The sequence below is a fragment of the Carassius auratus genome, chromosome 3, assembly GCF_003368295.1.
Source record: "Carassius auratus strain Wakin chromosome 3, ASM336829v1, whole genome shotgun sequence".
In the NCBI taxonomy this organism is placed as follows: Eukaryota; Metazoa; Chordata; class Actinopteri; order Cypriniformes; family Cyprinidae; genus Carassius; species Carassius auratus.
This window is the reverse complement of record NC_039245.1, coordinates 21,771,692-21,783,450: the sequence shown is the minus strand read 5'-3', so window position 1 is coordinate 21,783,450 and position 11,759 is coordinate 21,771,692. Positions and strand designations below refer to the sequence as shown.

Genomic DNA, 11,759 nt, shown 5'->3' with positions numbered 1-11,759 from the left:
TGAATTCTTATTACGTTTTAAAGTATATTGCCATTTATATAATAAACTAAATGATGTTATGAGCACAATATACAGAGTGAGCACTTTAACTGTCTAGATTAATGATGGAACTAAAGCTTCTCCCTTTAATTTCACTACCATTACTTATTTACAAAGATGAAGTGGTAACACTTTAGAATACTAGTCCTTTAGTTAATGTTAGGTAATTCATTAACGAACATGAACAAACAATGAACAAACTGTGAACTTATTCTATGTATTCTTTTTTCTTCCCTTTTAGCCATTTGCAAAGTAGGACAAGGACAGTCTTAAGGAAAGCTGAGGAAAGCTGTTCTCTGCATTTCCAAGAGACAAGACTATAACGTTACCTCCCTAGACTAATGTTGTGTTTGTACTAAACCCAGAGCAGCCCTGAATGAATCGACAAAATGACCCAGCTCATATTCTAAAGCGATTAATCGTTTGAAAGCATTAATTTATACCAGAAAACAAGACAGAAATACTAAGGAAGAAAATGTATGCATTAATCACTTAATCGTTTGATTCTGATTCATTCAGACATTTCTAATAATGTTGATACAAATGCTAATACTGCACTCATACTGCACTTATGTTTATAATAAAAGATGACATAATCATTCATAAAAAAAAACTTAAACCCAGCAAAGAAATAATGGATGTTGCATTAAGTAATTTATTTTCTCATTACATACAGTTAAGTATATTACAGATCTCTTTATACTCTATATAAAATTAGATTAATTGGTGTATATATTCAGATTTGAGAGGTTAAAGGGCAGAGAGCATGATCACTATACAGCGGATTCCTCATTTCTTCCTCACATCAGCAATAATCTGGGGAAGAAAAAATTATTACACTCTGTATTCCAGTGCTAATATATGAACATCATGAAACCAAGACATTTGCAGGAGATGCATCCTCAGATATACATTTTTATTATCTACTCAATATATTCATTTTTAGATTTTTATTGGTTAATTCTTAAAACGGGGGAAAAAAATTCTGCCAAAGGTGAAAACTATTGTTTTTCTTAGCCGCTGACAGATATTTGTTCTTGTTTTAAACATTAACTCATTTATATTTCAGTAAATGCTTCTCGATTTAAGGATGTTCAGATATTTGAGCTGGAAAACAAGAGGAAGAGCACCATTCTCCGAGTCGAACAGTGGCGGGTAAAAGAAAAGAGTAAAAAAATAAACCTGCTGTGACAGCTGATTGGTTGATTCACAAATGTCTTCACACACAAACTGCTTCATATTCAAACACAGTTTAGATTAACACTCATATAACTGTATTGTCTGTGTGAGAGGAATCAAATCCTGCGATCGTTTACTCTTCCTCAGCCTGAACAAGTGTTTTTTTTCTTCTGCTGAACACTAAAGAAGATGTTTTTTTTGAGTGCGAACAGTTGACGGCACCCATTGACTTCTATAATAGAGGAAGAAATACTATGGAAGTGAATGGGTACCATCAACCATTTGGTGTTTAAAGCATCATCTTTTTAGCATTCAGCAGAAGACAGAAACTCGTACAAAAAATATATAATTTTTACATTTTATTTAAAAAAATAAATATGTAAAATAAGCACACACAGTTAAACTTTTATTCCTAACTAGTAATTAATTGTTGTTAACTAAGACTGAAACTAATAAAAACAGTTTTCTTTAATTGAAATAAAGCTAAATTAAAATGATATAGATAAATCTTGTAAGCTACTACTAAATATTTTAGAAACTTAATTTTCTGTAAATTTGCTTTGCAGTGATTTGTAAAGTAAAAAGCACTATAAATTAAATGAAAACAGTACTAAAATTAAAGTAGTAACTTTTTACAAAAAAGTTGAAATGCTAAAATTATTAAAACTGACTAAAACATAAAGGCCAAAAAAATAATAATAAAACGAATTCCTAAACCTCAAACTGCAACCATGAGGCTAAAAGCTATGCTATGTGTCACTCTGAGTAAGTGCTGTGACAGTTTATAAAGACCTTGATGTTGTTTGGACGCCAGAACCGTGTGTGTGTGTGTGTGTGTGTGTGTGTCCACCTGGATGTTCCCGTGTTTGGCTCCTGGGATGATCTGAATCCTCTCAAAGTCCCTCCCCAGGATGATGATGTCACAGCCAGAGTAGTACGCCTGTCCCACGAGCCCCGGACAAAACATCACACACAGTCTGACACTGATAATCACAGAGAGTTCTACATATCATCTGAATGTAATGTTTTGCTACATTTTTATTGTATTTTTTAAATCGAGGAATCAAAGTTTTAAATGTTTTCATTTACGGTTAATAATCTCAGCTGCTGCTGTTACACTCACAGTCACGAACAGCTTGAATCATCTGGACTTTTTGAGTCAAATATTTTTGAACATTTTTTTAGCATTTTTATTTTATATTATTTCTTAACATATCAGACAATCTGCCTTCATTTTGCATGCATCTTGTTTATTCTCGCTTATAAACTTTTTGTTGCTCTTTTTGTTGTTTTTGTTGTGTTGTTTTTTATCCTCATTTGTAAGTCGCTTTGGATAAAAGCGTCTGCTGAATGAATAAATGTAAATGTAAACTTATGAAATTATGGCATTGTTTCCTTTCATGAATATCGAAATATTCATCTCTTGTATGATGCAGTATTAAAATTAGAATTTAACTTGGGGTCCTGAAATACCCTGAACACTGCACAGAGGTTAAGATGACTATTACTACAAAAATAAAATAAAAATTGAAACTCATCCTATTTTTATTTTTATTTTCCAGTACTAAATTCGGAGTCCCGATCTGAATCAAATGTTTTCCAAACTCCGAAGCCCAGATGAAATGATTCGCGAAATGCGATTCGGAGTCCTGATCTGAATCAAATGTTTTGCGAACTCCGAATCCCAGATCAAATGATTCGTGAAACGCGATTCGGAGTCCCGATCTGAATCAAATGTTTTGCGAACTCCGAAGCGCCGATCAAATGATTCGTGAAACGCGATTCGGAGTCCTGATCTGAATCAAATGTTTTGCGCACTTGCTCCGAAGCCCAGATCAAAGGATTTGTGAAACGTGCTTCGGAGTCCCTATCTGAATCAAATGTTTTGCGAACTCCGAAGCCCCGATCAAATGATTCGTGAAACGCGATTCGGAGTCCCGATCTGAATCAAATGTTTTGCGAACTTGCTCCAAAGCCCAGATCAAACGATTCGTGGAACGTGCTTGGGAGTCCCGATCTGAATCAAATGTTTTGCGAACTCCGAAGCCCCGATCAAATGATTCAAAATAAAATTACATGAATATGTTACAGTTATACTAAATTAACAGATTTGTGAACCGAAAAAATCAACGAAATCAACAAGTGAGACAAATGTGAGCTTTAATTTTCCAAACCTAACTAAATAATTGGAGGCAAAGTTTTTTTTAACTGCACGTAGATCACAAACCTCTGAAATCGGTTGATAAATGTGAACGTTATCGTGTTTTTAAAAACCGCAGCTCCTCCATTTCCTTTCATTTGTTTTTTTGCATGGCGGACGCAATACGTCAACGGCTCAAAGCAGCCAATGAGGCGTCTAGGTATTTTTTTTTTGTTGGAAAAATATAACATACAATATGTTATCAAGAAACAAAAAAGTAAAAAAAAAGAAACAGAAAAAGATGGAAATACAAATTACAACAAACAAAACAATAGCCAGGGGGAGGAAAGTATTATACACGCATATATAACATCAAATAAACAAATTGTTCTTACAGTTTTTTTTGTTCACAGAGTCTCTGATACTGTTAATATAAATACATATTTCAGCTAACAAAACCATAAAATTGGTTTTTTTATTGCTAAATTTACATTTATGAATGTGAAATCTGGTACAGCATAAGTAAATTAATTAAATAAAAGCACTGTTCTTTTTCATCAGGATAGTCAGTTAAACCAAAAAGTATATTTTCCCATAAGAGTGAAAAATGTTTTAAACACTGAATATTCTCCCTAATAAACTTGTGGACCTTACCCCATAGTGTAACTGAATACCGTCTAGGTATTTATATGTCTATGGCCGCTCTCCGTGTTTTACGGTAAAGTAATGTCGTGCGTTTTTGTCACTGAGTTTACGGTTGGTGTGACGTCACGTCCGTTTCCCCATCCGAGTGCAAGGCGACTCCAGCATGGCTGACACCGGGCTTTTGGAATCACTCTTACGGTTGTTGGAGAAGGTGGACGGCGGCACTGACAGCCAGGATGTGGCCGCGGATCTCGGGGTGGATCATCAGGTGATCGTCGGCGCGGTGAAGAGCCTGCAGGCGCTGGGAGAGGTGAGCAGATCCCGCCGCTCTGACTGTCTCTGTCTGCGGCTCTGACTGATGCAACACCGGCGCAAACCACAGACGTTCAATCCGAATCATCAGTGTGTACAGTACTCCAATCAAGCGGAGGGCACATTACAATGAGACATTATACAGACTAACATAAGAAAATCAATCAATCTATCTATCTGTCTATCTATCTATCTATTCAATTCAGTTCAATTCAATATTGGTTTATTGGCATGAATGTAAATGATACAATATTGACAAAGCTTAGTGTACATGTATAGATTTTTTTAAAATAATTAAATGAACATCACAGTAATGGAACTGGATATTATAACATCTTAGAATATTAAACTAACAAATTATAATGTGTGAACATTTGATACCGCAGTCTTTAACTGTGGATCAAGCATACTAAGGATCACTGTCGTGGACCGTAGGGTCAGACACACACACATATTATCTATCTATCTGTCTGTGTCTGTCTGTCTGTCTTTTAATCAACCCTAAGCAAGCTGCACCTCTTTTAAACGGCCTGTGTTTTGTAGAATATTATTGTATTATTGTAGATTGAAGAACATTCCTGTTTTTCTTGGCCACCGTTAGTTTCTCTGAGTATCAGTATATATACTGTTTTAATGTTAACATGGTATTGTTTCTCTGTCTCCCCGGCCTGACTCCTGTCCTCAGGTGATCTCGGCAGAGCAGAAGTCCTCCAAACATTGGGAGCTGACCGGAGAGGGCCGTGAGATCGCGGAGCAGGGCAGTCACGAAGCTCGAGTGTTCAACGCCATCCCGGACGAGGGACTGCCGCAGAATCAACTCATGGTGAGAGACCAGAGAGACATTTAATTACATAACTGAAGACCATTCTTTATATAAAATGAAACGACAAACCCCAGGTTCTTATTTTCTATATGTAAAATATAATCTATAATATTTCTAAAATGGCGAGGCTCACCTGTTAATCCTATGAATTGTAGACAGATGCACATACATTGGTTTGCATCTGATATCTCATGTACCTTTTGATTCTTTTAGAAAATGCCGAGCGGGAAAGTTGGTTTCAGCAAAGCCATGTCCAACAAATGGATCCGACTGGATAAAGCTCACGAGGGAGGACCGAGAGTCTTCAAAACCGTCAGTGACATGCTGCACAGATAATGAATGAAGCGCTATCTCCCAATGAATGTGTTATTAATGTAGTGTGTTTGCGTGGGTCAGGTGGAAACTATCGAGGATGCAGTAAGGGACAAACTACAGCTGGTGCAGAAGGGACAGTCGGCGAAACTGGAAGACAAAGAAAAGAATGAACTCAAGAAACGTAAACTGCTATCTGAAGTGTAAGAGACAGTGCAGTGTTATCATCTTCGTTTTGATTAATTTAATCAAGTGTGTTTGTTTAGTCTGAAAATGATATTTTGGTGTTATTCAAGCTAATATAGGAGGCAAAACAGCTCAATTACAATCTCATGCCAGTTGGAAAACTATATAATGTATTCCTTATTTGTATATTTTATTTTTAAATATATATGGATGATTGATTGGTTTCAGGACGGTTAAGTCATACTGGATCACTAAAGGCAGCAGCTTCAGTACCACCATCACCAAACAAGAGACCGAACTCACTCCAGAGATGATCGCCAGGTGAGAACAATCAGTTTCACAAAGATAACAACAAAAGAGGACTTTCACGTATTACACAAGTTCATGTAGCAGTGATGCAATTCAGTTTGAGGGGAGTCTCACGAAACGCTTCATGAGTCTGTTTTTTTCTCTCTCAGTGGCAGCTGGAAGGAGAAGAAGTTCAAGCCGTATAATTTTGAGGCGATGGGTGTCGCTCCAGACTGCGGTCACCTGCACCCGCTCATGAAGGTCCGGACACAGTTCAGGCAGATCTTCCTGGAGATGGGGTCAGTCCTTTATCTGTGCTGAACACTCCTCTGCCTCAGCTGATAAACCAACGGTTATCACATTACATGATATTTCAGAAAAAGAATATAGCCAAAAATATAGCATGCCTTTAACCTAAATATTCCTCTTTCATCTGTTTTAAGCTTGGCATGGATGGATTTTCGTGTTCATGTTCTGTGTTCACTGATAGAAATGAACTTCCACTATGTGGCAGTGTTTGCCTCTTAAAACTGATTTCCCTGCTCTGATTCTTACCTGTGTGGTGACTTTTTTTAACCTTATTAGATGTACGCATCCTCTTTTGTGTCAAATTCTGTCATTTAATCAGTTAATTTGGTTCGAATTATCAAATGAATGACCAATCAAAATAAATCAGTATCAACAAAATCAATCTTTGCACAGCAGAAGTGGCTTTTAGATGCATTTACAGACTCCTAAATGCAGCTCATAGGTGGCTCGAATGCAATTTACAAATGCTGTGAGTTTTTTAATATATATAAATATCGTTTAAATTGATATGTATTTATTATATTTAGTAATGTTGTTAAAAAAATCTAAATGTATAATTAAATGTGAAACTATGCAGCAAGTCACTGTCTTAATGAGCAAGTGAGTCATCATTGATTGATTCATTCAAATGGCTGATTCATTCCACCCTTGATTCATTCATTAAATTGATTCGTTCAAAAAGCTGATTCACTCAGTGATGAAGCAACGCTTGATTTTGTTGCTTCGAGGCACTTCTGCTGTGGTTTCACATGGAAATTTTCTTTTGACAAAATAAAACCGAAATATAATATTGTGTCTAAAATATAACTTAGAATGTTGGTATTAATGTTATAATTTCGTGAACTAATTGATAAAATCAATACAACATTTGCAGTGGGACAACATCACAATTTGTAGATGAATATCACTACATATATCAGCAGAAGACACAATAGTATTACTGTTAGACTGAAGCTAATAGTTAAATCAGTGATGCCTCCATACATTCTACTCCATAACAGTGTTTTAATCTGAGAACATTAGATTCCAAGCATGTTCCTAAGTATGAAGTGTCTCATCCACAGATTCACAGAGATGCCCACCAATAACTTCATCGAGAGCTCCTTCTGGAATTTCGATTCTCTGTTCCAGCCGCAGCAGCACCCAGCCAGAGACCAGCACGACACCTTCTTCATCTCGGGTGAGGACTGTTTCTGCAGGAGTGTGCGCCGCTTCCTGTTAGAGACCGTTTTTCACATAATATTTTGTGTATTTCACAGACCCAGCCCTTGCTCAGCAGTTTCCTCAGGACTATTTGGAGAGAGTGAAGAAGGTTCATTCTGAAGGAGGTTACGGGTCACAGGGGTAAGACCAGACATTATATTTATAATCAATTTTTTAAATAATACTTTTATTCATTAAAGTAAAGACATTGACAATCTTATTTATTATTTCTGTTTCTATTTCAAACAAATGCTGTTCTTTTTTAACTTAAAATTCATCAAACAATCCTGAAAAAACTTATATGCATAGGTTTTTATAAAAATGTTATAATAAATGTAATAATAAATGTTTCTTAAGCAGCAAATCAGCATATTAGACAGATTTCTGAAGGATCGTGTGACTCTGAAGACTGGAGGAATGATGCTGAAAAATCAGATTTGATCATAGGAATAAATTACATTTAATTTGTTTAAAATATATTGCAATAGAAACAGTTATTTTAAACTGTAATAATATTTCATATTATTACTGTTTGTGCTGTATTTTTGATCAAATACATGCAACCTTGGTTTAAAACCTTAATAATCGTATCAATCCCAAACTTTTAAACAATAGTTTATATTTATTTCAAATCTATTTTAAGGTACAAATATGACTGGAAGATTGAAGAAGCTCAGAAAAACCTCCTGCGAACGCACACCACGGCGGTCAGCGCTCGCATGCTGTATAAACTCGCACAACAGGTGAACACACTCACAAACTCACTCACTCACTCACTCATACACACACACTCACTCACTGCTAGCATCACTGCTGATTAGTCCAGATCTCACTCGTCTCTGTTGTATGTTTCAGGAGAAGTTCACACCGGTGAAGTACTTTTCCATCGATAGAGTTTTCCGTAATGAAACTCTGGACGCTACACACTTGGCAGAGTTTCACCAGATCGAGGGAGTGGTGGCCGACTACGGCCTCACGCTGGGAAACCTCATGGGCATCCTGCACCAGTTCTTTACCAAACTAGGTACTGTCCCACACACCTTGCTTTTTAGGAACAAGATTCTCCTTTTTTAAATCAGTATTATCGATTTACAGTGAAGGAGGAATCCTGAATCCTCGTTAAGTTTTTAGTAAACATGGTAAATTACTCTGTGTTGGACTTGTAAACATCCCTAACTGCTTTGATCATGATTTTGATTGTTTTTTCAGGAATCACAAAATTGCGCTTCAAGCCTGCGTACAACCCCTACACCGAGCCAAGTATGGAGGTCTTCAGCTATCATGAAGGTAAAACTCTCCTTATGAAGTAACACCTGTGTGTAATGTGCAACGTTTATATTGCTAAAGCTAAAAACAAGAAGTCTTTTATAGCCTATACTGTTTTGTGAGTATAGAATAACTAATAATAGTCAAATTATTAAAAGAAGAGGTGGTGATGCGATTACTCAGAATTAAAATTTTAAAAGAAAAATGTTTAAATAGTGAAATATAATTTAAGTCGACATGAAAAGAAAATGGCAATTGCAAAAAAAGTATTTTCTTTCCCATTGTGGTATATATCCGAGAGAAACAGCTTCTTGAGTGAGAAAACATGTAAGATGGGACCTGATTTTGTATTTTACACACAGATGCACAGAATTTGTCATGTGCACAGATGGATAAATCGTTAATCATAAACAATACAATATTCCATAAAACAGAAGATTTGTCAATTTTTATTTCATGGTGACTAAAGAACTGGATGAAAAATTGAAAGATCATGTAATTTTTATCAGATTTGTTTTCTATAATCTTTTGCTCTGATAGTTTGTTAATCACAGCGGAAATAATAAGAATTGATATAAAACTTTATCACAGTCAGCAAAAAAATTCTTCATAGCCTTGCTGTTTAAACATTAATTACACAAAATACTTCTCAGATTTAAATCAAAGTTGTTTTTTTTAATTCCCATTTTGTTTGTTTCTTGGTTTCTAACTCTTCAATGAAGACCTTTTAAAACATCCCTATTGGAAAAAATTAATAGTAAGAATATGGTGTTTGTCTCCTCCGGTGTGTTCAAGTCATTTAACCTGAGCTAGATGCAATTGACTTTTTTTTCTACTAATAATTCAGCAAGATGCTGAACCTAAACTTCTAGAATATGATGAATAAATAATGCGCTTCTGAGCCAGTTCAGCATCACAATCCTTCCATCTGGCTGTTTCTCTCTCAGGTCTGAAGAAGTGGGTGGAGGTGGGTAACTCCGGGGTCTTCAGGCCTGAAATGCTGCTGCCCATGGGTTTGCCTGAGGGGGTGTCAGTCATCGCATGGGGTCTCTCTTTGGAAAGGTACGTCGACACGCACATATGAAATAACAGTTGCATTTTAAATCTCAGAGTTTCTTGATTGTTCCTGTTTTCTTTTGACCCATGTTCAGACCCACCATGATCAAGTACGGAATCAACAACATCCGAGAGCTCGTGGGCCACAAAGTGAACCTCCAGATGGTGTACGACAGCCCAATATGTCGACTGGACTCTTAAATGACCAGCAGAAGGCTCAGCATACGGATTCATTTGTGCTATCATTATTCATCTGCATTTTTATTGTCTATTTAAGCCATAACACACATCCTGAACTACACTTTGCTGCACGGCATTAGTTATGAGGGCCGTGTTGAACATACTGACGTCAAAGCAGAGGAAAAGAGTCACGTTTTTGCATGATGAGTGGTAAATTGACCTTGTATTACATCACAGCCTGATATCGAAATCTCTGCTGGCACCACATCTGTTTAACATAATATTATATATATATATAAAAACATGATTTGAATTGATTTATTGTCATTTTCCATTGCCCTTTTTCATGACAGCTCTGTATAAAAAAACAGCCACCCAGTTTGTTCTCACAACCCAGAATGAAATGGAAACTATTGAAGTCCTCATACTGTAGAAAAGTACAATTAAAAATGTTTCAAATCACCAGTTGGACTTACTTAATGGTTGTCTGTTAAGTGTATTTGAGTAAACCAGGGTCCTTTTGGCTGAGGCTGATTTTTTCGTGGCTTCATATACAAATGCACTTAAAATAATTTGGTGTTAGATTTACTTTAAAGTAAATTTCATTTTTCAAATTGCTAGATTTTACAAATAATTGCCTAGAAATGACAAGTAGCACATTGAATTAAATGTGGAATATTATTAAGTTTGATCTTATTGTTTCTGTGTTTGGTTACAGAGTGCAGTGTAGCATATTAACCAGGACTTTTTTTACTGTGCATTTTTCAGTCCATGCTGAAGCAAAAATGCATGAGATGTTTAATGTGTAGCTATGGAGAGCAGGGACCAATGGGGTTTCACGGTGTCCTGTGGGCGGGGCTACGCAACACAACATGTGGTTCTCAAACTTTCTGAATCAAAGCCCCACTATTGTCCCAATATTCAAAGATATTTCTCCCAAAAAAGCTAGTTTTTACAACTTTTAAAAAAGTCTTTGTTTTCATTTTTATTAGCGGTGCTGATATATTAAATGAACCGCAGCTGAGTTCACTTTGTGATTCTAGAAACTTTCGCGAATGGTAAGTTCTTTAGTAAAAACAATATATTTTTTAATGGAAAAATAATTGAACCAAAAATTATTTCATTTACATCTAAATTTAATATGTTTGAATTTAAAATCAAATTGATTGTTTTAAAAATATTATTTAAATATAATATAAAGTTCGCCGTAGCCCCTCGAGTCAAATTGGACCGATGTTTCTTCCATCAATCGACTGCCTTTAGATGTTCTCTGTCTTTTCTAAGTAATATTATTTCCTGGCCGCATTGATTCGGTTTCCGCTGAAACTGACGTAAATGTTAAGCAGTGTGTTTGTATCCCTTGAGACACTTGTACGTGGATGTCAAGTTCCATGAACAAACTAAATGAGATTAGTGGCACTAATTCCATTCCTTTCAGCAAAACTCACGGTTGGAAATGAGTTAAAGCTGCTTTGAAAATTGGTAACATTTCTTATTATCTTCAGTGTTGAAAACAGATGTCTTGCTTATTAAAAGTAGTAATTTAAAACAAATACAGATCCCAAACTTCTGAACAGTAGTGTTTTTTTTAATGAATTGGACATTAGGATTTGCTTGCAGGCTTTGTAATCTCTTGATTTCTCTGCATCTTGTGTAGTTGGCACGCATAAGAGTACATAAGATTACATAAAGCACATGTAGAGAGGATGAGAGTTAGATGATAAGATTGGATTGTCAGGCTCTGAAACTGGGACAGAAACATGTCGATGAAGTTTAGACAGGACACATTTCCCACCGAAAAACAATTTGGATGATTTGAAG

At 35.9% G+C, this 11,759-nt stretch overlaps 1 protein-coding gene across 1 annotated transcript; it reads left to right on the top strand.

Moving 5' to 3' along the window:
* The first annotated feature begins 4,124 nt into the window (after positions 1-4,124).
* farsa (phenylalanyl-tRNA synthetase subunit alpha) lies at positions 4,125-10,403 on the top strand. The gene is made up of 13 exons (XM_026214192.1): positions 4,125-4,313; positions 5,001-5,138; positions 5,352-5,450; positions 5,535-5,653; positions 5,865-5,957; positions 6,095-6,223; positions 7,298-7,413; positions 7,493-7,577; positions 8,080-8,179; positions 8,292-8,460; positions 8,646-8,723; positions 9,650-9,764; positions 9,854-10,403. Exons 1-13 carry the CDS (start codon positions 4,167-4,169, stop codon positions 9,957-9,959), a joined length of 1,494 nt encoding a protein of 497 aa, XP_026069977.1. The 5' UTR covers positions 4,125-4,166; the 3' UTR covers positions 9,960-10,403.
* The last annotated feature ends 1,356 nt before the right edge of the window (positions 10,404-11,759 follow it).

What these genes read in the sequence shown, in the direction of transcription:
- farsa (XM_026214192.1), top strand. Translation starts at nt 4,167, where the DNA reads ATGGCTGACACCGGGCTTTTGGAATCACTCTTACGGTTGTTGGAGAAG. An exon ending in ACTCCAGAGATGATCGCCAG is followed by an intron (nt 5,958 to 6,094) that starts GTGAGAACAATC and finishes TTTCTCTCTCAG; the next exon opens with TGGCAGCTGGAAGGAGAAGA. An exon ending in TGGGGTCTCTCTTTGGAAAG is followed by an intron (nt 9,765 to 9,853) that starts GTACGTCGACAC and finishes ACCCATGTTCAG; the next exon opens with ACCCACCATGATCAAGTACG.